We start from the raw sequence: 25,219 nt of genomic DNA on the forward strand, positions 1-25,219 counted from the left end.
CGGTTTCTCAGAGACGTCGGATTCAGTGGCCAAGAGTTGCGTCGCACAGTGAAGAACTTATCTGAAGCAGCAGAGAGGAGCAGCAACTGGCTGTGGTTGAGACGGAAAGATTCTGGCTGGGGACAGGTAAGTAAGCTGGGCTGAGTTGAGTGGGGGACGGAGGGGGGTGATGCTGGGACGCCAGAATCACCGTCGAGCCCTCTTGAGGTGTCGTGGGCTAGTCGACGAAACACTGAGGATGGAAGGTGCCCACTTGAAAACCCCAGAGATGTACCCTACTTAGCTCAATCCAGACGGTTGTCATGCTGATGCGCTGGGGAGGCCGCACTTTGGTTGATCCCCGGAGCCAGCATCGCAGCCGTTGTGTGTGCTGATGCGCCAGGGAGGCAAAATAAGCTGATCCCTGGAGCCAGCATTACACTTCAGCCATTAACACCAGACAGAAGGATATCTACATCATCATATGGAAGGAAACGTAAATGGATGGAGACGCATATGGATCACATTAGTTTACTGTAAAGCTACGTCTTAGTTGGTGCTTATCTTGGCGAGAGCCGAGTTCAAATCAGCATGAAGTTTTAACATCTACTCTCGTGTAATGGAAATCATTTTTGACCCTGAGCACCCATTCATAAAAAAGGAAACAAACTGGAACCTCTTGTCTGATTTCCTTCTGTACAGGATGGACATAGTATTAACATATGCAAAGCCACTGGGAGGCAGCAGCTCCCCATCTCTTAAAACAGGGGTGCAAAACTCCGTTCCTCATGCTGTTTTATCAGGCCATCATATAAAAACAAAAAAAAACACGAATGATCTTACCTCTCATCAGCTTCATTAACATAACTGGTGCCTATTTTTGTGCTGTGTTACCTCTATGTTAACTTAAGATAATATTTCAAATATAATGATACAGGTGTAACGGTTGCATCCTTTTCTATAGTCACCATTGTAATGAATTTAAATGGTGACACAAAGTCAACCAGGAAGCAGCAGGAACTTTACATCCAACGTCTTTTGAAAAAATGTATCTGCATGTTCCAGATTGACACAAAATACAAGCAAAGAATCACAAGATCTTCACAAGAAAAGGGACCAGTGACAATATTGCTAGTGCTAGGGATTATTTAAGGAACAGAAGGGATTTGGTGTAATGATTTGCATGCATTATGACTTGCGTTCAATTAACTTCAGTTAATGATTTAAAAATAATCTGATCCTAATAACCGGTAACATATTTTCAATTCTGGGCTATGACCCTTTGTGAGTTTTGTGTAAGGGTTGCTATTAAACAATCGCATTACCTTATGCAAATAGAGTTAATTAGAAAGTCCGCGTTACGGGAAATCGTAATTAGACCTGCGTAATTAGACCCAGCTACGTCTCACAATGTCACAGGGCACCGACTGACCTTCTGCCCCCAAAAGCTTTTAAAAACGTGTATCAATCAAAAAAGAGCCATTCAAAGAACCACCACAGTAATGGAGAAATCCAATTCTGTAATTACTCTCCATACAAATCTTAAGCCACTGGGGCACTATGTGTCTCTTCTACTGCTTTAAAGGATGCAGAGAATCAGGAAGCTGAATTAATATCCTTCCAGCTGTACTGTATGTATTATTCATTTTTATTGGTGGGCTAATACAATTGTTCAAGGTGTTCTGTGCAGATTGAATTGTTAACAACTGTTGCCTAAGAACAGCAATCATTTTTATTATAAATCCAATTATATATGTGCTGTTTTTATTATTCAAAAATATATGCATCAAAATAACCATTACTGTGTCCAATAACCCTAATACCATACTTATGGAAATACATAACTTGCATGGTCATCTGTAGTTGTTTTCTATTAACTACCTTAAGACCTTTTATACATATTCCCATTAACTCATAGTATTGAATCTGTGCGGAAACAATCCACAGCTCTCCATTGTAACAGTGAGTTATTTCACTTGCTTTTCCAGTCAACAAAACATTTAAATACATTAGGGATTATTGTGAAACTAATAAATTACAGTACATTACCTGAATATATCTAATAATAATAATAATAATACTAATAATAATAATAATAATAATAATAATAATAACAACAATAATAATAAAAATTCCACTCCTGAAACTAACAAAACAAATAATTCCATACATTCTAATACAGTCCAATTAATCATCCCATTCAGGGCTTTCATTCTTCCACATTTTGATGTTCTGTGGCTTCATAAAGGATATGGCCAGCAGGGGGCGGTATCATGCAAAAGGCTGTTGATCAAATCATACTCCATTATAAATCAGGGTATGCTACTAGAAGAGGCTGCAGTGTTAAACTGGTCCTATTGCAGAATAATATATCGTATTTAATCACTCCTGACAGAGTGATTAACTTTTCAAAGGGACATGAAGTACAGTGTATGACAGGTGGTAATGTATTTCAGGGTGCAATAAGGATAAGGCTGAGAGATGCATAATGTGTTTATTGCTTCAAAACCTGTCAAAGTGATAAAGATCAGGCTTTACAACACCGCTAGGTGATGTGGCATCATAAAGGAAGGGTTAATGTGTTCATCTTTATGGAGATTAGTACATGGGCATTTTGGGCATTACCTGTCTCAAGACCATAGGCATCATTTACTAAGCTTTTGCTTCGGCAAAACAAACAAACCAACCAAAAAAAAAACACAGCAAGTAAATAGTGATTTTTTTTTTTTTTTTTTAGTATGATTTCAACTTTTATCAGCAACATAAATACACTTGAACTGCTTCTGGTTTTACCATATTTAGTTTTCTTTTTTTAGTTTTACATAAACATACACAGATGTTATTTTCAGACACACTAGTAATGAATTTCACATAAAGTGATTATTATTATTATTTGTTTATTTAGCAGACACCTTTATCCAAGGCGACTTATAGAGACTAGGGTCTGTGAACTATGCATCAGCTGCAGAGTCACTTACAACTACGCCTCACCCGAAAGACGGAGCACAAGGAGGTTAAGTGACTTGCTCAGGGTCACACAATGAGTCAGTGGCTGAGGTGAGATTTGAACCGGGGACTTCCTGGTTACAAGCCCTTTTCTTTAACCACTGGACCACACAGCCTCCTTACCGGTAGATTTATTGTCACATAGAGTATTACCGGAAGATTTATTGTGACGAAGTATTTTTTTTTACATTATCAATTTGATTTGTAAAAATACAATTTTCCATGTGACATTCATCCAGGCTAATGTATTTACACGTATATTCACCTCACATTATCCATTTCATACACTTTCTTTAAAAAAAAAAAAGCTTATTTTTTTGTAACTGCACCATTTCTTTCTACTTCAAAGAACTGCCAGATGGCACTATCCCAGGCATAACGGCAGCTTGATTAAATTGGCCCAGTAAAAAAAAAAAAAGAAAAAAGATTTACACAAAGAGATTTTGTAAGGAATTTATTTGGCAATCCTGCTTACAGAGAAACATCAGAATCCACAAAACATAGTGCAACGTGCACATGCGCTCAACATAACGCAGTGTTAACAGAACAAAAAAAAAAACTGAGCTACTGTATTTATGTTCAAATTAAATATTATCTTCATTTATCTACCACCTTATCTGTTGCAACCAGATGGTTTATCAGTATTTTTACTTTTACTTTAATTATTGTAGCATTTGTTTTGTTTCACACAAATAAGCCTATTTTGCTAACAACTGCTTTAGATATTAGTGTCAGATTTGTAAAATCTTTCTGAACTACAGGAAATAACAAAAGTATTCAATTTATCACGCAGTACTGGAAATCATTCAATCTACCGAAGTTCAGTCTTTAGACTACTTAACTTTATTTTGTATCAGATATCTTTTCTGTTTTTTTTTTTTTCCTTCATCAGACTGGAAAATTCTAACAAACCTAACTTATTCAATTGCTCTTTAACTGTTAAACATGTGCTCTAGGCTGCACTTTTTTTGAGAAAAGAGTTTTGGTTGTTGGAAATATTCAAAAGTTCTATTCATGCAACAATGCAAAATACAGCATACTCAATACAGTAACTTAACGCAAACTGTCTCACACACTTTGCACCATTCATCGGCTCATGTTCAGCTGACTGTGCAGGGGTCATCGTTGCTGGGCTTCACTTCCCCCTCCAGTAAAGCGACCATCACAGACTTAGTCAAGTAGCTTGAAGTTCCTCTCTTGCCCAGTGGAGGGGTGTTGTAAAAAGCGGTCATTTCATCCTGCAGAGCAAAATGGAAAAGTTTATATTTTTCTACTGCTAAATACTATTGATCTATTGAAGAACAATTTAAAAAAGTTCTTGGTTCCATGCACGTGACCACAAAGGTGGCAGACAGAGATGAAGTTTAACTTAAGGGCAATGTGTCATCCGTTAATTATCCAGGGGTTTTGATTAATGGGATATTCAGGACATGAATGAGTGCTGTACCCTATGTGGCCATACGTGTACCCACCGTTTTTTCCATTCCCTCCAGCTTGATTCTGTCCCTCTGGAAATCATTAAAAGCCTCTTTCACTAGTTTATCCAAATCCACTTTGTCCTGAAATTCCAACTCAGGGTTCCTTTCCAGGACAATGGACACAACCATCAACAGCTGTAAAATTTTACAAAATGACAATAATTTTAAAGGCTTTTAGGAAGATTGGAGTCTTTTGGTTGCAGACACTCAAACTGTGATGTGTTTCTTTTATCTATATTAAATTCAGAGCTTAGTTTCCAAGATATGTATTTGTCTGTACCAACTTGAGCGACATGATGTGAATACATTGTAGATTTATAAAAAAGGTCACTATGAAAATCCTTTTAGTTATTTAAATCTAGCTGTATGTTCCTTTTTGCAATATGCTTGCAGCGATCCAAGATGGACAAATATCCAATTAATTCACAGGCAGTAGTTCCAGGAAGCAGAATTGTAAAACTGCAGATAATTTGCCATACCTCAACAATAATTTGTCTGTACTCTGGCTGAACAATATTCTTCAGCATGTCTTCCACCAGCAGAGAAAAGTTCATCTCATACATGGTCATGTCTGACAAAGTGGGTTGCTTAAATAAGGGAGAGAGAGAGAGAGAGAGAGAGAGAGAGAGAGAGAGAGAGAGAGAGAGAGAGAGAGAGAGAGAGAGAGAGAGAGAGAGAGACATTTCAACAAAGGACAATGCTGAATGGGAGTAATTCCATCTATTATAATTTTCACATGCAAGTGCAACAAATAAAGAGGAAGATCTTACAGTAAGAAATCTTGTGACTAAACCAGAGGCGGCTAAAGTTGTCCCTTCCACTCCTGGTCTTTGTTCCAACCCTGTTCTAAATTGTTTAATTGAACCAATTAAAACTCCAGCTAGACCCTGAAGTACATTATAGCATTTTATCTATTAAACCTGGAGTGGAATGGCCCTCCAGGACTGTGATTGGACACCCCTGTTTTAACTAACAAAAACTGTGATCAAGATAATCCATGTTATTGGTAATTTTAGTAGTCTTAGCATGACATTGTCATTAAGTTTGGTAATTCTTTATAGCCATGATAAGGATTGTGGCGCTATTACTAAAATGTAAAGCCAGCTGCATGTTATTTTGCTTTAGGCTGCTCCCTTAGTTCAAAAGGATATTATTATGCAAGGAGGGATATCAAAAAGAAATGAAATACATTCACACATGCCAACAATGCAGATTTGAATTTGTATAGTATTGAGAAGACACTTCTTTCTGTACGATATTCAAGCAGAGATTTCAGAAGAGGACTTCAAAATGAATTTGTTCTTGTAGTCCTAAGAGAGAAAATGAACACCGGGGTTCTTTAGCTAGACTGGTTCCACATATTTGTCTTTAAAAATTGAAACACTGTAGATTTCTGAGATTGAGGATAAAATCGTAATGCAGCAAGAGGTACTTGACAGTGGCCGAGTTGTATTTTTTTGTTGTCAGAATTACAGTAAAATGTTCAGCTTTCCTGCACTAACAAACATTATTAGAGCACTTAAAAGACAATGCCAAATAAACAGAAACAAAAACACATTTCTTTTGTGGCATTTTGGTAATAAACATACCCAGTCATTTTACTAATTGGGGAAAAAAAAAAAAAAAAAAAAAAAAAAAAAAACACTTCCAGATGCTGTTATATAACAGATTATGCATAACAAGCATGTTTCCCAGCAACTACCTTTTATTCATTTGCTTTCAAGGGCTCATTTCGTAGAACTATTTTCAAGAACTGCGAGCCTTGGTTGCAAACAAAATTGAACAGATAAGAGCCAGCTGCAAATTTAAGGCATATCTCTTAGGCCACATGGGACTTGCTAATCAGTAGAAGCAAATTCTTGCCAACATTTCACTAGTCATTACAAAGGGATTACAAATGGACAACTATACACTGAGGTTTATGCGGCATTAGTGCCAATGTGGGCAGAGGACAGTAAACATACTGTTATTTAGAAGTGTGCAAAATAAGATACAAAACACACAGCATTGTATTCAGAATTAGAATTCTAATCTAATCTAATAAATATATTCAACTCTTTAAATCAGTTATAACATTTATTAACACAGCAAACATATCTCTTTTAAGAATACTATTTATGACAATTATTTACACAAAATGTATGCGCTCTGTGTATGATGTGCAATGTTTTATTGTACCTTCTAGCTTGAAGACATCAGTCAAGTTAACCCAGTAGAGCTGCAATTAGATCTAGTGATATAACCTCTTTGTGAGGGCTCTTAAATTATAGTATGGGAGCATGTTTAGATTATCATTATAATTTAGAAGGGATTTAGTCAGTTTTCTTAAATGCATAGGACCCCTAATTTGCCCCAGATTTCCCACTTGAAGGACAGCACCTCCAGAATACCTTTTGGAAAGCAAATCTTCTTACCTGTGGAAGATGTGTGCCAGCAACCATAATGCCATTTGGAGTCCTCTCCAAAATCTGCCACAGTCTGTCATAGAACCCCAGAGGAGTTCGGTTGAGGGAGCCATCAATTTGCCGCCTATTCAGCCAGCACCTTCAAAAACAAAATTGCAGCAGAAATGATGAATCACAGGAGGGCAGGTTAAGAGACATATTTCCCATTGATTAACTAATGCCACTTAAAATAATGTATAACTAGGCTTGCTACTATTCGATTTTTTATTTTTTGTCAAATCGATGATTAATATCGACGTTTATTTTAGAAAGAATTTACCGTTTTTTTCGATCTTTATTTTTCCATTCACTCAGAGAATGGGTAAAATCGACCGTTATGCTTTAAAAAAAAAACACAGACTTTTTATGCCATTGAGATACGTCTTATTTAGCGAAACCCCTTTATCATACTCTACATGCAACAAAACCACGGTTATCAACATTCTAATTGAAATAACTTTTGGCCTCAGCAGAGCTATACCTTGTATAGATATAGATCCTTCACAAATTTAAAAATTGTCTCAAATAAACTGTAGAAAACACAGCATATAAAAGTGTATTTCACAGACCTTTATAGCATAAACTTTCAAGTAAAAATAATATGCACAGAACAAAAGATTAGTTAGTTGAGCTGAACTAACTTGCACTTATTATTCAGAGTCTGAGCTCCCCCTCTCCTGCTTCAGACTCAGAATCACTGGAAGGTAAGGCAGACAGGCCTGCTTTGTCCTGCCGCGGAGACTTCAGCCATCGGTCAGGGTATTGTGTACAATAATCATTGTTTTCCTCTTGTGCCCCATTTTCAAATCAAACTAGTAACTGTCACCGTATACCTATAGCAAAAGCCTACCTACACCTTAACCTGCTAATTTCAAAGTAGGCGCTTTGAATGACAGGCGTTGTAGCTGGCAAATGAAAGTGCACAGTCGGTGTAGGTCTTGATGATTGACAGTCATTTACGCAAATGAGAGCACTGTAGCGCTGCTTCAGTCAACGAGATCTGTCAGAACAGGGTGAAATGACAGTGACAGTGAAACTACAGTACACTGAGATCATTGACAGCGACCCCTAGCCATTCAGAGCGGAAAGGAGACGTGACACACAGTAAGTAAAAAAGCTACACAAACAAGAGATAATTTCAAAATGATTATTTTTGGTAAGAAAATAAAAAATAGCGAGTGGTTTTACCGACGTTTATCCTATATAAATTTATTTCAGTTGAACTCATTTTTGGGGGAATTCGACATTTAACGAGCTTTACCGATTAATATCAAAAAGTAGCAAGCCTAATTATAACCCATTACCGAAAGCACTGGAACATACGGAAGCGTCCTAGTGCCAATGAAAAAAAAAAATCTAGCTAGGAGAAAAAAAGTCCTACGTAGGACTTTTTATCTCCTAGCTATGAGAAAAAAAAAAAAAGTCATAGCTAGGAGATAAAAGTCCTACGTAGGAGGGATGGGGTAAAAGCCGGAACGAGCCGGAACAGTACTTTAATGAATTCAGTTGCTTTAAAAAACAGCATAGAAAGTTACACACACGTGAGGAGAATATTTTAACAATAAGAAACGGTTAGTAACGCGCTGTTTTACTGTTGCAGCTATATATACGTGTTATTTTTATTTTTTAATCACATATAACTGTTACAGTTAAGGGCTACCACCAATTTTAAACAATTCGAGAGAGAGAGAGAGAGAGAGAGAGAGAGAATATACAAACAAAATAAATACACTGTTTTATTACCCGGAATGGGCAGTTAAAGGTCGGTTCGGTGGGTTTTCTCAATAGTGTTATGAGGTCCTCACGTAGTTGTACTGTGTGTATCATTTTCGTCGTCTTTGAAGCTTCGGAACCCAGTGTTCCGGGAGGTTTTTGGTGATAAAAAGAGGGTTCTGGCCCGGAACGGGTTAATGACAGCGCGTTACTAATCGGTTCTGATTGTTAAAATATTCTCCTCACGTGTGTGTAACTTTCTATGCTGTTTTTTAAAGCAACTGAATTCATTAAAGTACCGTTCCGGCTCGTTCCGGCTTTTACCCCATCCCTCCTACGTAGGACTTTTTTTCTCCTAGCTAGATTTTTTTTTCATTTTTTTTCATTGGACACGTAGGACTTTTTATCTCCTAGCTAGGACTTTTTATCTCCTTTTTTTTTTTTCATTGTCACTAGGACGCTTCCGTAGGAACGCAATGCATGTTACTTTAGTTCTGATTAAACGTAACAAGAGTAATTAGCATGATATAACAAGAAAGATGAGCCATGGGGAATGATGCAAGTGTGATTTAATACCATCACTGTTGTTGGTATTAGTTAATGCAATCTACTTGAACAACTCTGACAGTGTGATTTGTACTCTAGTTAGATATAGTAGATGATGATTATGCTGAAGCCCCAATATTATTTCAGTACAACAGTTTTGTAATTCAGACTGCTGATAGACTGAATTACAAAGACATCTGGAGACAGCTGGTTTTCCCCACCTTCCTTGATGCTGAGGCTGCAGAACATCCAGGAGAAGCTGTTTGATTTCGCTAGGCGACAGCTGATATAAGTCCTGGGCTGGCATGTCTCCTGCACGGATTTTGAGTTCATGTTTCATGGCATGGATGATCCATCTGCAAAGAACAAACAAGCTTTTCAAACACACCTTTGTGCACTCAGCTTATTATTTATTTTATGTGGCCCACTAATCATTCTTAAAGGGTGTAATTATAACACAAAATGAAGGCAATCGCCTGGAAAAAAAGTTGATTTTGTAGTTCACTATAGTTTTAGGACTATACTGTAAAGTGTTAATGATCAGAAACTAAAATAAATAAGATATAAAGAATAATGCTATTCATGCAAACAAAAGCTTACGTACATGTACTAAAAAGCTTTACTAATTTAGTACTTTTTTTATTTCTGCATCTAAAAAATGACAACTGGAGCTACCGGTTAGTTCCCAATCCTGTTAGCGTCAGCAACCTGAAACAAACATACCCAACTCGTATTTTCAACATGCCACTGAAGAGTTCTGGGGAGTTGGAGATGATCCAGCCGATGTGAATGACAAGCTCTTGCTGAACAACCGCTTCTCGCTCACCGTAGGGGTTGCACTTGCTATAGATAATGTCCTTGATGACTCCAGGAGACAGAGGATTACAAATCACCTCCTCTTCATGACTGAAAACACCTAAAGTAACCTGGTAAAAACAAAACACTTCTGCCCTGTAGTTTTATGAGTTTTCACACTTTACCACTAACAATTCTAAAAATTTTTATAAAAATACTCATCACTTTATATTGCATGAAATAAATAACAGACTGCTATTAGGAAGTATACCTTTAACACTGATCAGTGTGTATATCTAAAACTAAATGTAGTACTTCAAAACATGGTAACAATTATTTATAGGTACAAGGCAAATTAATACAACAGCAACAAAGTTTAGGGGTTGAAATAAGCACCCCATTGCAGAGCAATTTGATCCTACATATACAATATCCACACTTCTTAAATAAAGCAATACCATCACGTGTTGAAAACATGATTGTGACCGAAGCGAATGACAATTGTGTGGCTTCAGCGCTTGTTGAGCGAGCATTATTCAGGTAGTAATCATGAATGAGCTCTAGACTTAGTAAATAAGTTACAAGCTCTGGTATGTCTTAATAGTAAACCCAGGTGGATCAATCTATAAAATGGGAGTCAGATCAATCTCCTCACTGTAGATGGTAAAGGAAGCACATAGAACAGGGGTGTCCAATCCTGGTTCTGGAGGGCCGATGTCAGTACTGGTTTTTGTTCTAAATGTGTCCTAAATTATTTAATTAATTACTTAAGTAATTTAGGGAACAGTTGGATCAAAGACCAGGAAGGACACTGGCCCTCCAAGACCAGGATTAGAGAACCCTGACATAGACTCTCCCATCCATAAAGACTATTTCTGAACATGCTCCCTACTTCTTCAATGTCTTGAACGGTCAAATATAGTAAGATTCCTGGAGGCAATTAACCTCCAAGCTTCTCCAGGGATAAGAGCAATATAAAGTGTATCACTTTTTTATGATGTTACAGGTTGAGTTTAACTCAAATATGGAGGTCATGCTACATTAATATATTAATTAAGAAAAGGTCACACGTTAATAGATAAGGCATGCAGAATTGAAAGTATGAATACAACTGAAATTGTATTATGTATTGAAATAACAGCTACATTTTGCCTGCATTTAGCACGTATAGCAGGAACAGACTTAAATCAGTAGGAACAAAACGTGCAGAGTGTGCATTTTCTATATAATGAAATATTTCATTTTTGTATTACTGATTCATTGTTATGATTTCTCTTTTTTTAAAAAATAAGAAATCAGTGAGCATTAAAAAAATCTGAATACAACCTTTATGTAGCTAAATACTCATATTCTCCTAAAAGTTCTGTATGTGTTTTAACTTACCTGCTTACCCTGCACTAAAACATTAGTAATAGACGGTGCAAGGCTGTCCACTATTTTACCTAACAGACTGGCAGCTAGTCGTACAACAGACCTGGTGAATAAAAAAAAAAAACAAGGTAATCCTACAAGGAAATAATAGCACCACTGAATTAATTGAATTAACAGACAGAGACAGACATGCATAGTCTGGTTTTATGAAAGCCTATTTTTGGGTTAATTTTGGATATTAATATATGTTTTATATTGGGTATTGATTTTTATAAAAAGATAAAGTGGGTGCTTAACGCCCATAGCTGCAGTTAATTCAAATACATCGGACTGATACCGATTCAGCAGCAATCTATATACTGGTCTGGGCGACAAAGACTACTCTAGTCTAATTATGACCCGGAGACTAAGTAAAGATGGCTAAAAATAAAAGCAGACTACACAATTCAGTCTCAGTGAATTACTTTCCCAAAGCCCCTCATAAGTCTTCATTATCAAACCTGTCCATCAATTAAAATAGCACTACTTCAAATACCTCACCAATTCTAAAGCCCTCCTTTTTTATTTAAGTGTGACAGGGCAATACAATGTATCTTAAATAAATGTCAATTCACAGATACTTAATCCGAGTACTTAAATTATAGACTAACCAGTTTCATTATTGGTGCTGATTTGGAGCTGATAACATAACTAAACAATATATTACACAGTATATAAAATGCTAAACCTGTGGCCTTCAAAAGATCTGTCTTTTGTCTGTTTTAATTAATAGCATATGTTGACATCAAACATCAATAATACATTCACTGAAAAGTTATTTCCTGGGGTTCAGGGTCTGTTTGTTAAAATGCATTATTTTTTTGTGCTGCGAAAAATGAAGACCCCCCTATTACATTGTACGCTGTAGCACAGAATTGCTCATAATGACTTTTGTGAATTCAGGCCCTGTGCCTGCAATTTGTTCTTAAACTCAGGCAATTAATTTCTAACATCAGGTTGAACTGCAAGATATTTTAATGTTCACTAATTCATGATTACATTATCCAGGAGAGTGACAAATGATGTGTCACAGTTAATTGATGAATTCCTATATAGAAAAAGCAACAGACAGAAGCTAAAAAGCCACACTTGTGTTTAGGTATTGATAACATCACTCATCATGTTAGCATTGTGAAAAATAAAAATAGTTTTTATTGCAGAAACAGGTTTTGGAGATCCATATTTACACTTGGTTAGCTAACAATGCTTCATTAATGGTTCGTCCAAAAGAAGGGGCATCAATATGTGGAACAATGAACGGGGAGGACTCCCTACAAATCTACCAACAGCACTTCTTTCTCTGCAGCACCATCCAGCTACTGTCTGGTCTTGTTGAGCTTCTATGAGCGGACAAGATGGGACTTGGTTGAAAAAGAACCACATTACTTCTGAATCTTAATGTATTTTTTCGACAGCGGTGAAGGGGTTAACCAAAGTTCTGATTAGTTAGTAAGCGATCCTATTGAAAAGCACTTATTTGGAAGCTTTAATAATTGCATGACTGAGCAGTGCTAGCCAAGCTTTCTGAGTCACATGCAGTAACGTTTCAAGAACCCAGTACATTACCTGCTTGCCATGTACAACCAAAGTAGTAATATGTGGAGCTATAGAGGAGGCAAGCTTCTTTGTTAACGCAGCAGTGTAACGCACAACCAACCTAGAGTTTTGTTCCCGGTATTTACAAGGGAAAAGTTACACAAACAAACAAACAAACAAACAAACAAACAAACAAACAAACAAGGGAGAAAGTTGTAAACGTACATTTTTGAGATTTTTGATAATATAACAATATGGGATAGGGACCGATGAAAAAAAAAGAAAATAACCCTAAGATTACATTTTAATTATGGTGCTGCTAACCTTATACTAGCTTCATCAGTGTTAACAGTGACCTCACAATGGCTTTTTATTAAAATATTTAGACAAACTTTCTCTTTATGCATGCAGTCATTTCAGAATTACCTCCCGCACTGTTACCGTACTTAAATATACCACTTCATGCATTTTAAGAAATTGAAATAGGTTTGAAATAAATAATGTAAAGGATGCTGACCAAAGTTTTCTGGTTCCAGCTCTTCTGTAAATTTTCTCCAGCAGATCCATGACAGTGCCTTGAAGAGAAATAGTAATACTGAATGTTCTTTCACTTATTATGTATGGTACAAACAAAATGGTACTTGAAATGGTTCACTTTTAAATAGGTGATCCGACAGCATGTTTTTGATCCAACAACATATTCCTAATTTCATGCTCAGCATGCCCAATACAACTGTTGCGCACATTTCAGTGTTATTCATATATTTTGGACAATGGGATGATTCATATTTTTGCTGGCCGACATGATGACATCATGTAGTCTAGCACCCAAAGACAGCATGGCTTTATGGCGCTTGGATATGACGTGTTGATTAGTGGGTGGGTTCTCCTTCCTGAATCTTCTACTTACTTACTTGTGTAAAGTCAAGGATTATTTTTAAAATATTTTAGTCTTTTTATAAAAACACATTTTATTATTTTTTAATTATTCTATTGTTATCATCTGCAGCAAATGTAGCTTATGGAAATTAAATATATATATCCAATACCAAATACGAACGCTTCTCAGTATCCACGGTTCGGGATTGTAGCCAGTGATAAAATGCATGAATGACTCATGGTTTATTTAATCATGATTATTGATTTCGCATAGCACTTAACTTACTTGTAAATATGATCAACAAGGTTTGAAAAAAACTATATATCTTTGTGCTTCTGTTGTTATTGTGTTCTTAGTGCCGAGCCTGAAAAATCAACCATTGACTTTTTGAATGTATATGGAGTTTATAATGTAATTACTTTTTAAACTTCAATACCTTCTTTAGTATAGAAATCAGGGCCTTCCCTTTTCAATAGTATATTGGCAAGGAGAGCTTGGCTTGCAAGGCAGCTGCAGTCCTGGAAACAGAAGAAACTGGTAAGCAACACAATGGTGGTTACAAATGAAAGTAGCACTTTAGATTAGAGGGCATAAATAACAATGGTAAATAACTGGGTAACCTATCAATGGTTTCTGCTCTTATTGTATATATTGGCGTAATCTATGTGAAACTACATGGAAATGGCCTGTGGCATGGTGTTGCAGTGTAATTACATTAGGTAACAAAATATTGTTTACAATGCCATTTCCATGAAATCGCACAGTGGTTACCATGTAAGAGCAGGAAACATATGATGTTGCTTTAAACAGTGTATTTAGCCTTGGTGTGATTTAAATAAATACAATACAGCTCAGATTATGACAGCTCTCCTGATGCTCAGTGTAATTTACAATGAGTTGTACATGAGCTCTTGTTCAGTGGCACGCTGGGGTATCTCTTTATCATGCCACCCCCCTTCCCCCATCTACCTTGCAGCACATGCTGGAAATAGTAAGTGTCATTACAATCAAGTCCAATTTGGATTATTTGTAGGGGCAGAATTGGAACCATTTGCTTTCACACAATTGACTTACATCAAGTTTTTGAAGGATCTCGAATGTGGGTGTTTGCTTCCAGTCATTGATATTGATTTCAGGCTGCTGCTCCAGGTCAGATGCATTGGGGGTGCTGGTCTGTCGCTTTACCTTTGAGTGCTTGGGTAGTTTCAGCTCCTCAAAACTCTTAAACTCTGGTAGTCTGGGGAAAAAAATGAAATACATAAAAATACTCCCTTCTTAACCAAGCACACTTTCTCAAAAGGACAGGCTCGATATGATGAGAATTTTGCCTACAAGTCTTGATCAAAAATATTTACTATGGAAGTTGACTCACCTTTAATAAACTAGGTAATTGTTCCTACTTTAAAATTATTTATTAATGAGAGCGCAATCTTTAAATATTATCTTTTCATATTTATCAAATCTCATAATACGACATACGGAAGAGTTAAGTTATTAAAGGTTACATTACAAAATGGATGCAAAGCAGGAAAATTTTTGTTTAACACATGGAAAAAAAATGAGAATGTGTCAATAGAAAAGTTATTTATTTATTTTTTAAAATTTAGTAATAGACAATTATTTCATTATTTTCTCCCAGTTTGGCATATCCAATTATTTGTAGGCTCAGCTCACTGCTACCACCGCCGCGCTGACTCGGGAGCGACGAAGACGAGCACACACTGTCCTCCGAAACGTGTGCCTTCAGCCAACTGCTTTTTTTTCACACTACAGACTCACTGTGCAGCCACCTCAGAGCTACAGCGTCGGAGGACAATGCAGCTCTGGGCAGCTTATAGGCAAGCCTGCAGGCGCCCGACCAGACTACAGGGGTCGCTGGTGTGCTGTGAGCCGAGGACACCCTGGACGACCGAAGTGCCCCACCCCCCCTCCCGGGCGGCACTTGGCCAATTGTGCGCCGCCCCCTGGGAGCTCCCGTTTACGGTCGGCAATAGAATAGCCTGGACTCGAACTGGCGACCTCCAGGCTACAGGACGCATCCTGCGCGCCACTCAGAGTACCTTTACCAGATGCGCCACTCTGGAGCAGAAAAGTTATTTTCTACATGTATGACTTACTCTTCTGATTCGTTAACTCGTAGAAAGTCTAACTGCTCCACCACTGCTCCAGATATCAAAGTCTGAAAGATTCACAGAAGAGCCAGATCAATTGCAGGAACTCAAATAGAAAGTGCAATTGTATTTCACGCGGCTATTCCCCTGATCGGTAATGTCAGCTCATTTTTTATCCCATTAAATAAAATCAAATAAAACATTATTTCCATACAAATGGATAGTAATTTGAAAGATCAGTAGTGGCCTTACACATCAAGGTATTTAAAAAAAAAAGAAATAAAGATAAAAAAATGCTGTTTTATATTCAGACAGCATATACAGTACAAGGAGAAAGAATGAAAATCAAGAGTCTGTTTTGTTTGATGGAAGTAAAAATGCTCAAGTGTACACTAACCTTTAATATATAAATTCATATTCCACAATGATAATAATAATAGTAATAATCATCGTCATAAATCTTGTCTGTAAACAGATAAACAAATGGACTAAATTATACATAATTTGCAGGATAAGAAGTACCTGCAGTCTGTCCACATGAACCTTGACTCCCCCCACATTTCCTTGCTTGAAGGAAGCCAGCATGTCTAAGACTGGATTGAATCGACTGCCCCTAAATGTTTTAAATATGAACACAATTGTTGTACAGAACAAATCAGTTAGAAACAGGAGTATGAATGAAGCCTTGTTGATGTCTCTATGTGAATCTTCACTTTTCAGCTTGTAATGACCAATAAAAGCCTTAACTGAAATACTGTACTTCTTATTCGATTGTATTAGATACTTGCTTTTTTGTGTTATTTTCCAATTGCATAATATAAGCAAACATATCCATGCCTGGAGGGCTTATATTACCCTTTAAAAATATTCATTGAAAGGACAGAATGTAAACTACGGCTCAAGAGAACATACTAAACAAGCTATTTGAGTACAGAATCTTAAAGGGCTGTATTCCTGGGTGGGAAGCAAGTCATGTGATCTACCCGGGATCACTGTTATTAGTGTCCAGGGCAGGTCTCAAGGTTCTTGCTCCCTCAATGATTAAGGGAGTTACCCTTAGAGGTGTACTTAACAAAATAAACAACAATCCATACCTTCCATTAGCGTTAGAATCATTTTCATGACAATGTTATTGTGAACTGTAGTAGGGGTTGTATTTATTAAGGTTGTCTTAAAATTGGCCCACACTAATTTTCTTTCCTGGCTCAAGGACAAGTGTAGCTATAATAAACAGTGGAGGATCTTATACTCTCAGTTCTACTTCCTTGATAGTGGGTCAGACTTAAGATACATAATAATATGTAGGATAGGTAGTTAAAAGTTGTTCCAAAACATAAAATGGTAATGCATTCTATATGTGGAAATATATTTAAAACAACCATAATAATTCTAACAGATGAGGCCATCTCAGGCTAACAGCCTTTACCTTATATTGTCTTCTCGAATAAGCACAAGGAAAAGAGGGCGCCCATGCATTTTCCAATACTGCTTGATAAACTGCAATGCATTCTGCAGAGAAAAAAAAAATTGTACCAGCACATCCGAAAGGCAAGATTAATTTATCAGGTCAGGAAACAAGGTAGGAGTTTGATCTCTGAATTCCAGTTCACTTGAGCATACTGTGTTGCCGGATCATTTTTTCAAAAAGAGTGCAGTGTTTAATGGCCTATATAACTTTAGCACAGGCATCACCAGATTTTTGACAATAAAAGAAATAATGGCGTGCATTTTATGTCGAGTTTACCTTGATATCATCAATCAGCAACATGACATCCTGGGACATGTAGAAGTCACTTAAATCAAAGACGATTGGGTAGCAAACCACAGTCTTTCCTAGGATTCGATAGATCTTTAAAGGGCAGAAAAGACAAAATGTTACCTGGGTCAGCAAAGCAAGATAAATTACTCCAAGAGAAAGAGATATACATCTGCAATACAGGAAATAAAACCAAAAAAATGTTTTCAGATAGAGAACACACACACACACAGAGTAACAGCAGAGTTGTACTAGAGAACACACACACAGAGTAATAGCAGAGTTGTAACAGAGAACACACACACACACACACACAGTAACAGCAGAGTTGTAATAGAGAACACACACACACACACACAGTAACAGCAGAGTTGTAATAGAGAACACACACACACACACACACACACAGTAACAGCAGAGTTGTAATACAGAACACACACACACACACAGTAACAGCAGAGTTGTAATAGAGAACACACACACACACACACAGTAACAGCAGAGTTGTAATAGAGAACACACACACACACACACACAGTAACAGCAGAGTTGTAATAGAGAACACACACACACACACACACACAGTAACAGCAGAGTTGTTTTTTGACAGGCTCTTCTTCCTGACATTTGAACAGAAAAACAAATGATTAACTTGGAAAAAGGTCCCTTGGTCTCTGATCAAGTCCTTTAAAATGGTTTTGGGATGATGTGAATCTAAAAGCATTGCCCTGACTGTTCTTGCTTTATTAGCATCCAAGAGTGTTTGAAAGTGTTAATGTCCTGAAAACCAAAGAAATACCTTCTTAGTAAGTTACTACTGCTACACTTGATAGTAAAACCAAAGTTCAAAGTCAGTCAATGTACTTTACAACTTCAGTATATGTTGTGTGTTGCTTTAAAACTATGGGAAATAAGTTGAAGTTGCAAAGATGTTAATGAGATACAGTACAGTAAATACAACTGATCTTACCTTAGATGTCCCAATACACCCAACAGGTCTCTCTGGTCGTCCGGACAATTCCAGCTTCTGGTTTACTGCCAGGTGACGATAAGCCTGGAAAATGTTTAATGCACTAATGATTTTGGCAGGAAAACATCTGAATTAACTACAAATAATTTAACAATATTTGTATCTTATTATTAGGGCTCTTCATTTACATGTTTATTTTTGGTCACTCAATGTCCCTTTAACCTCTTAACACCTGTGATTCCCCTTCTATACACCTGTGGCTGGAGCCTCATTACCCATTAGTCATTCAGTTATGGCCCCAGTCACATTTCCACATGTTTTCTCCACACACCCACACACAGTGACTACAGTTTCAGCCTACAAGCTAACATTTCAAAAGCAGTAAACATGAAAAGCAAATGCTCATAGTATAAAGGCCAAACCTGCCACCGATGACAAAACAGCAACCAGTAGATTCTTATAACTTGAAGGAATAACTTACATTTTTAGTTATAATATTTTTTAAAAAATAATCAATATGAGACGTTCCATATTTCTCCAACATTTAGTAGTAGATGAAAAGGGTCATTCATTTTGCATTGTGCATTGATATTTTTTGCTCTTTAAGTCAGATCTGTTTTGAAGTTCAAAGAATTGATTCTTTTGTCTGGGATACTGGACCCTCCGGTTGGATAAATAAAAAAAAGATATTGATATTCTGATCAGATGTAGGAGAAAAAACAAAAGTGATCTTGTTTCACAATCAACGCTTTTCCAAGAGTTAAATTGTGAAATGGAGTCAGCTCAATATAACTTTAATGTCAGTGTTGGTGAAGGTGCGTGTTGCTATGTGTTGCTGTCCTGTTTAGTTTTTGGGTAGACCTTTTGTTTTGGCCATCGTACATTTTATTTGTTAATGTGTTTTGTTTAGTGTTCACTGTCCTTGTTTATTAAACGTGCACAATAGCTTTCTTGTCTCTGAGTCTCTCTCCCTGCCAGTAACATCTCGGGCTGTGATGCTACCCTGTCACACACTGGTAAAGTGATCAAACCATTCCAAGCCTGGGGCCTTTATGCTTTTTCTAAGGTTTTATAATTCTTTCGTTGACAGATAAAAAAAGATGGTTAAAGATGACATTGCTGTATTTTTTTATCTATAAAATCAACTAATGTCAGGGTTTTGTTTTGTTTTTAGTTTTGGGGGCTGGTTATCTGACCCACCCCTAACATATCAGACATTCCCCATTACTACGGTATTAAACTGCAATGCAGGGTGACTGGAGCCCTTTAGTCTCCATTTATTCATCCATCATTAATAGTCAGGGCACAGAGAAGTCTGTTCTGTTCCTTTTTTAAGCTGTCGCCCATGGTGTTCATACTTACCCGTAATGATACAAGAAAGACTGGGAAGAGACAGTAACTAGAGAGACTTGGAAGATGCAGTAACTAAAATGACTGGGAAGAGACAGTAAGAGAAGCCTTTGGTTGATCTAGACTTAGTGAAACAGTAGGCATGCAAAGTATTGATACCACGGTTGAAGGTATAAATACAGTTTGGTTAATAAACATATTTTTACAATAAAAAAGTTGTATTTATTATTTCTTATATAAAAAACAATGCTGGTTACATTATCATTTAAATGCACAGTGAGTAGGCGGAATAGTGTTTTACACCACAGATGTGTATAGTACTACTTCACTTGCCACTCAGAATACAATAGCTTCCAGGCTCAAAGGCACCCACACATTGTAACCAGAGAATACATTGACCCCTAAAGAAATAGCAAGGTTAGCTAAAACATCGAAAACCTAAATTATTTGAAAAAAAAAAAAAAGGATGTGGGGGAAAAACTGTTTGTTGAACAAATGTCTTTCACCCCACTTGCCACAATTACTACTGTGTATAGCTATTAAAAATTAAGTTGAATTAGTCAGAATGACTGCATATTCGAAAGAATGGTCATGTTATTTTCTATATTTAATTGAGGACCCAGCTGGCATGGGTTTGATGCTGTTTTAAATCAGCACTACCCAATACTGTACAACAATGTATTAAAAGAAAGAACAATAGTTGTTGTTTTTGTACTATCTTTATCATTAGTACTAGATGGAGCCCTGTAACCCATAGTTTCGTCTTTCAGAAAACAGAAAGAGCAGCAGATCTGAGAGAAAAACAACTACGTGACTAATTCAATGTGCACGATGAAAACGGATTTAAAAGAAAATTGTTAAAAAGAAAAAGTCAACTAGTCCATGCAAAATGAATTGCATTCACAATCAAATTAAATCTACAGTAAATAGCCCCTTGACCATAACATAGCAACAGTGGCAATGTGAGGGATTAAGTTAAAGACATGGCTGCACAATTGCAGTCAATGCACACTGTAGAGATATTTGATTTTCACTTCATTTGTTTAAATGAAAAGGTTAGAGGTTCATTTGATGGTCTTTAAAGGGATTGCTGTAGAAATACCATTAGAATGGCAAACACACACATCTGGGCATGTATTGCACATATTGCTGTATAAATACCTACAGTATATAAGACAGCTACAGACACATAGCCATTCGATTCAGCTTCAAAATGAACTCAAATTGACTTGGAGCTGTGCGGAATGGGGAGGTAAATTAGTTTGACTATCCAAACTATAACAGATACTGTCATAGAGTTATAAACCCTAGCAGTTAAAACTGGTCAGTTAACTGGACCAAACCACATCAAGTTGAGCCTTCAGACCACTGGATGGTACCTCTCTGATTAAGTACAGAATAATATGCACCAAGGGTAGTTGGAAAACAGTATGGTGGGGCTATGAACAGCCTACTAAATTACCTTGACAAGCTCCTGCTGTGGCCATATTTGTATGGGTTCTACCTGCTGAGGGGTTTGTGTCTGTATACCGTAGGTGTTCAGGAAAACTTGCAGTCTGTAAATCAAAACATAAGTGATTCAGTGTCAGCTTTAATAAAATATACTGCAAGCATGTATTTATGGATGTATGAATATGTTATTCAATTTCAACACCACCACATCACAGATACTGTAACATCCAGCATCAGGTTCCAGTAACATGACATCCTTCTGCTGGCTACTGCATGCAAGAAAGGTGCATAACAACACTGAGAAGTGTAAGGATGTCCAGCAGACAGTCGAATTGTTCATTCACCACATACCGCTGGCTCTCTGCAATCAGGGCCACGTGAATCACCACATCGTTTTCAAGAGGTCCCTGAAAAACACAGAACCAGGCTGGGTTAGCATCTGGTCTTCAGTTCTTGTTAGCACAATTGCAAGATTTGCATTAACTGGCGCAGGAAAACAATGACAGAATTAAACCCCCCTTTCAGCAGTTCATTAAAAGGTAGAGATATACAGCATATCTAATTCCTTCACTGACAGCTCTTAACTACCTATTAATCAGACAAACTGCACAGACAGGATAACAGCACAGCATGGAATTGAGAGCTATAAATCTAAACAAGAACCTGAGGGGCCTTTCTGTTGCTGACAGTTTGCATGATTTGAGGTATGCTGCCATGGCTGATTAAGAACAAGACTAATCTACAGTAACGGACATCCTCTAGATAACTGAAAAGTGTTAAAATAAGAGAAAAGGAAACAGAAAGGTTTTATTATATAATGTATTTGTATACAAAAATGAGAATCCATGAATTTTTGCGATCCAATTTTGATGGTTGCTCATCTGTTATTATCATCACATCATTTAATAAACTTTTTTTTTTTTTTATTGTACACTATATGTGTACAGAAACAACACAGACATTACATATGCATAAAAAACAACTGTACTATAAAATTCATTCTTTCAAGTTAAAATGTCAGGATGATATACAAACCAATATTTCTTTCTTAAAGTAAAAATCGATAACACACCCGTTACTGTGGTTTGCCATTTTGCAATGTAATAGATTTTCTACATGACTTGCATAGTTTTATTAGAAAACACTATGTAAGGAACCAAATGTTAATTGATTAAGTTAAATGGACTGAAGAAAAAGGCAAAGAAAATTAAAATGATGCATGGCTTAGAGTGTCTGAAAATGACGTTTCTGATGCTTTGGTTTGACTAATTTACAGTAAATGGGCAAATGGTCAACTTAGACACAATTCTGAGAAATATTTTTGCACACTGCAAAATGTCTTGAAAGCACTGTCACCGAAAGGCAGAATTTTCATGGCTTAATTAAAGTGAGATAACTGATACAGCTTATGAGAAAGCACACAATCGTACTTTACTTGCCAAAAACGCTTGTCTACTTAACTCAGTTTCTTATATGGTTGACCTTGATTTTGACTGAGTGTTCTGAAGTTCTGGGTGATAAATGAAATCCTATAAATGGAAATAACTTCTCATCATGTATTTATCGTTAACTGGCACCCTATTTACTGTGTTCAACATTATGGAGTATGGAGGAAAGCCAACAGAAGCAGATGGAACGCAAAGTACTCTGGAGACTGCAGTTTTGGGCATGAATGCGGAGAATTGGAATACTACGCGAAAATGGACTGTTAACAATACCCTGCCAAGCAGCTATCAAAGGTGTACAGTACATACCAATATTCCTTGGATTAGTCTACACACAAATGTAACCTCCCCATGGAATGCAGAATCAAAGCTCAACACACATCGGTAGCATTGGCACCCCTGAAGTTGCATGCCCACCCCCACAAATATATAAATAACCTACTAAATGGAGAAATGAAACAATGGACCACAGGATAGTGTTAGGCTATTCAACACATTCCTACAGATGTCAGGACTGCCCAGTCCCTGACCACATTCCAGCGCCTCCTTAAGACTCACCTCTTCAAACAGCACCTGTAGAACTCCTCTGTTTGTATCCTGGGACACTATCACCCTTCATGTAAATGTGCTTTATTTTGCTCTTATCTGCCCCCTATTTTACTGCATTTAATCCTGTACTTCAGAATACTGTAATCTGCCAAGTGTTTAACCTGTAGTACTTTGTATCTAATCATATCCTGATGTAACTATCACTATTTAATCATGTCCTGTTGTAACTATCACTATTATCTGCTGTATTATTGAATTGTGGTTTGTCACACTTGTACTTTGCTTGAACAAAAGTTATTGTATTTCTTGCTCTTATTGTATTACTTGTATTGTAACACTTGAAATGTATTTGCTTACGATTGTAAGTCGCCCTGGATAAGGGCGTTTGCCAAGAAATAAATAAATAATAATATAACTTAAATAAAAAAAAGATATTGTAGCGACTTGCTAACTGGATACATTTGTATATAATGTTTATCATTATCACAGGCATTAGCATGGCTAATAAGCGAAATGTTTAAAGGGCCACCACAGATTCTACAGAATTCAAACAGATGTATCTATGCTGTGCTGTTTGCTGGGAAGTCAGTTTACGATTTCTCTACTTCTGTCTCCATAATTTTGACAGGTGTCACACAAATATGAGTACATGTTACCTTTTCTAATATTTAACTTGCTTGACAGACCTGGGGGGCAATTAATTAAATTAATTCAACTTAAATAAAACGTGCTGAACGGGCAGTGAAAAAAGAAAGGAGCACATTTCGTACATTAACTTTACATTCAAAACACAGACAAAATTTACCAATACAGTAATCAGTAGCCTAGCCTACTACTGTATAAGCAGTGTCTTTAATATTGAAATGTATGTGAATGCAAGGTAAGGAGGTGCAAACTGTTGCTTGATCAATCTAGGGTTGATATATTACTGTATGTGTCTATTAAAGTAAAGTGTTCCTGCACTATAAAGGTAGTTGTTTAGTATCTGCCGGCTCGGTCTATGATACCGTGCTGTACTCCTGATTCTGTTTTGGGAGTTATACTTTCAGCAAGCGTGCTTGAGAAAGTGATTTGTTTTCTTTCTGTCCGAAAGAACGATCATGATTGCAGCTTCCCTGTTTATTTTTTAAACATGTATTAACACTAGCGATGCTGCTATCACAATCGTTCTTTTGAATATAATCATTATATAGATGTGGAAGGAACCTTGTATGATCGCTGGGTGTTTTCCATTGTTGTTGTACCTCGGAAAGCTCCTGCATTTCACTTCAGTGATTGGGTGAGTGAGTGTTGGAGTGATGTGCTTAAATTGTTATTTTGTGCCTTGCAAAACTGGTTTTGTGCTTGCCGCATAATTTCGAACATGGCAGGATCTCGCAAATTGTCGGCCACTCCCGCCAAATTGCGCTATGCATACATTATATTTGTGCACAGCGCAAAACGGATTGTGGCACGCAAAAAGAAGTTTTGAATATTGCACATTTTGCGCATTCACGCATAACGGCAAATTGTGACGCGCAAAACCCTCTGTGCGGTGTGCAAACCTTTCAAATATCTGGGCCATACTGTATAGGGCTGCAGTGTTCCTGCGCAGCCTACAGCAAATAAATAAATAAACAGGCACTGTCATTTTTGTAACCAAGTATTCTTAAAATAGGTAATATGGAAAAAAAAAACGATGCAGTGTCATGCATTTGCTTCCATTTGGTAAACTAACTGATTTCAAGGTACAATCTTAAGCCATTCTTCCCCTCTCCAGAGAAATACTATTAAAGGTTTTATGCCACTGTCATCTCAAA

The 25,219-nt window shown here is 36.9% G+C and overlaps 1 protein-coding gene across 5 annotated transcripts in view; it reads right to left on the reverse strand.

Moving 5' to 3' along the window:
* Positions 1–2,686: 2,686 nt before the first annotated feature.
* LOC117425602 (phosphorylase b kinase regulatory subunit beta-like) overlaps positions 2,687–25,219 on the reverse strand; it is a 55,069-nt gene continuing 32,536 nt past the window's right edge. For 4 of the 5 annotated variants that reach the window (XM_034042664.3, XM_034042667.3, XM_034042666.3 and 1 more), the window contains 17 exons: positions 21,778–21,833; positions 21,437–21,530; positions 18,625–18,708; positions 17,643–17,747; positions 17,325–17,407; positions 16,421–16,511; positions 15,905–15,966; positions 14,862–15,024; positions 14,224–14,305; positions 13,425–13,482; positions 11,345–11,435; positions 9,890–10,092; positions 9,388–9,522; positions 6,878–7,007; positions 4,943–5,050; positions 4,458–4,598; positions 2,687–4,223 (listed from right to left, as the gene is read on the reverse strand). In XM_034042664.3, coding sequence (XP_033898555.2) covers positions 4,086–4,223; positions 4,458–4,598; positions 4,943–5,050; positions 6,878–7,007; positions 9,388–9,522; positions 9,890–10,092; positions 11,345–11,435; positions 13,425–13,482; positions 14,224–14,305; positions 14,862–15,024; positions 15,905–15,966; positions 16,421–16,511; positions 17,325–17,407; positions 17,643–17,747; positions 18,625–18,708; positions 21,437–21,530; positions 21,778–21,833 — 1,824 coding nt within the window. In that variant the 3' untranslated portion in view covers positions 2,687–4,085. Of the gene's footprint in view, positions 4,224–4,457; positions 4,599–4,942; positions 5,051–6,877; positions 7,008–9,387; positions 9,523–9,889; positions 10,093–11,344; positions 11,436–12,937; positions 13,029–13,424; positions 13,483–14,223; positions 14,306–14,861; positions 15,025–15,904; positions 15,967–16,420; positions 16,512–17,324; positions 17,408–17,642; positions 17,748–18,624; positions 18,709–21,436; positions 21,531–21,777; positions 21,834–25,219 lie in introns of all 5 variants that reach the window. The other variant, XM_034042665.3, reaches the window with a different exon arrangement.

Source organism: Acipenser ruthenus, chromosome 20 (assembly GCF_902713425.1).
Source record: "Acipenser ruthenus chromosome 20, fAciRut3.2 maternal haplotype, whole genome shotgun sequence".
Taxonomy (NCBI): domain Eukaryota; kingdom Metazoa; phylum Chordata; class Actinopteri; order Acipenseriformes; family Acipenseridae; genus Acipenser; species Acipenser ruthenus.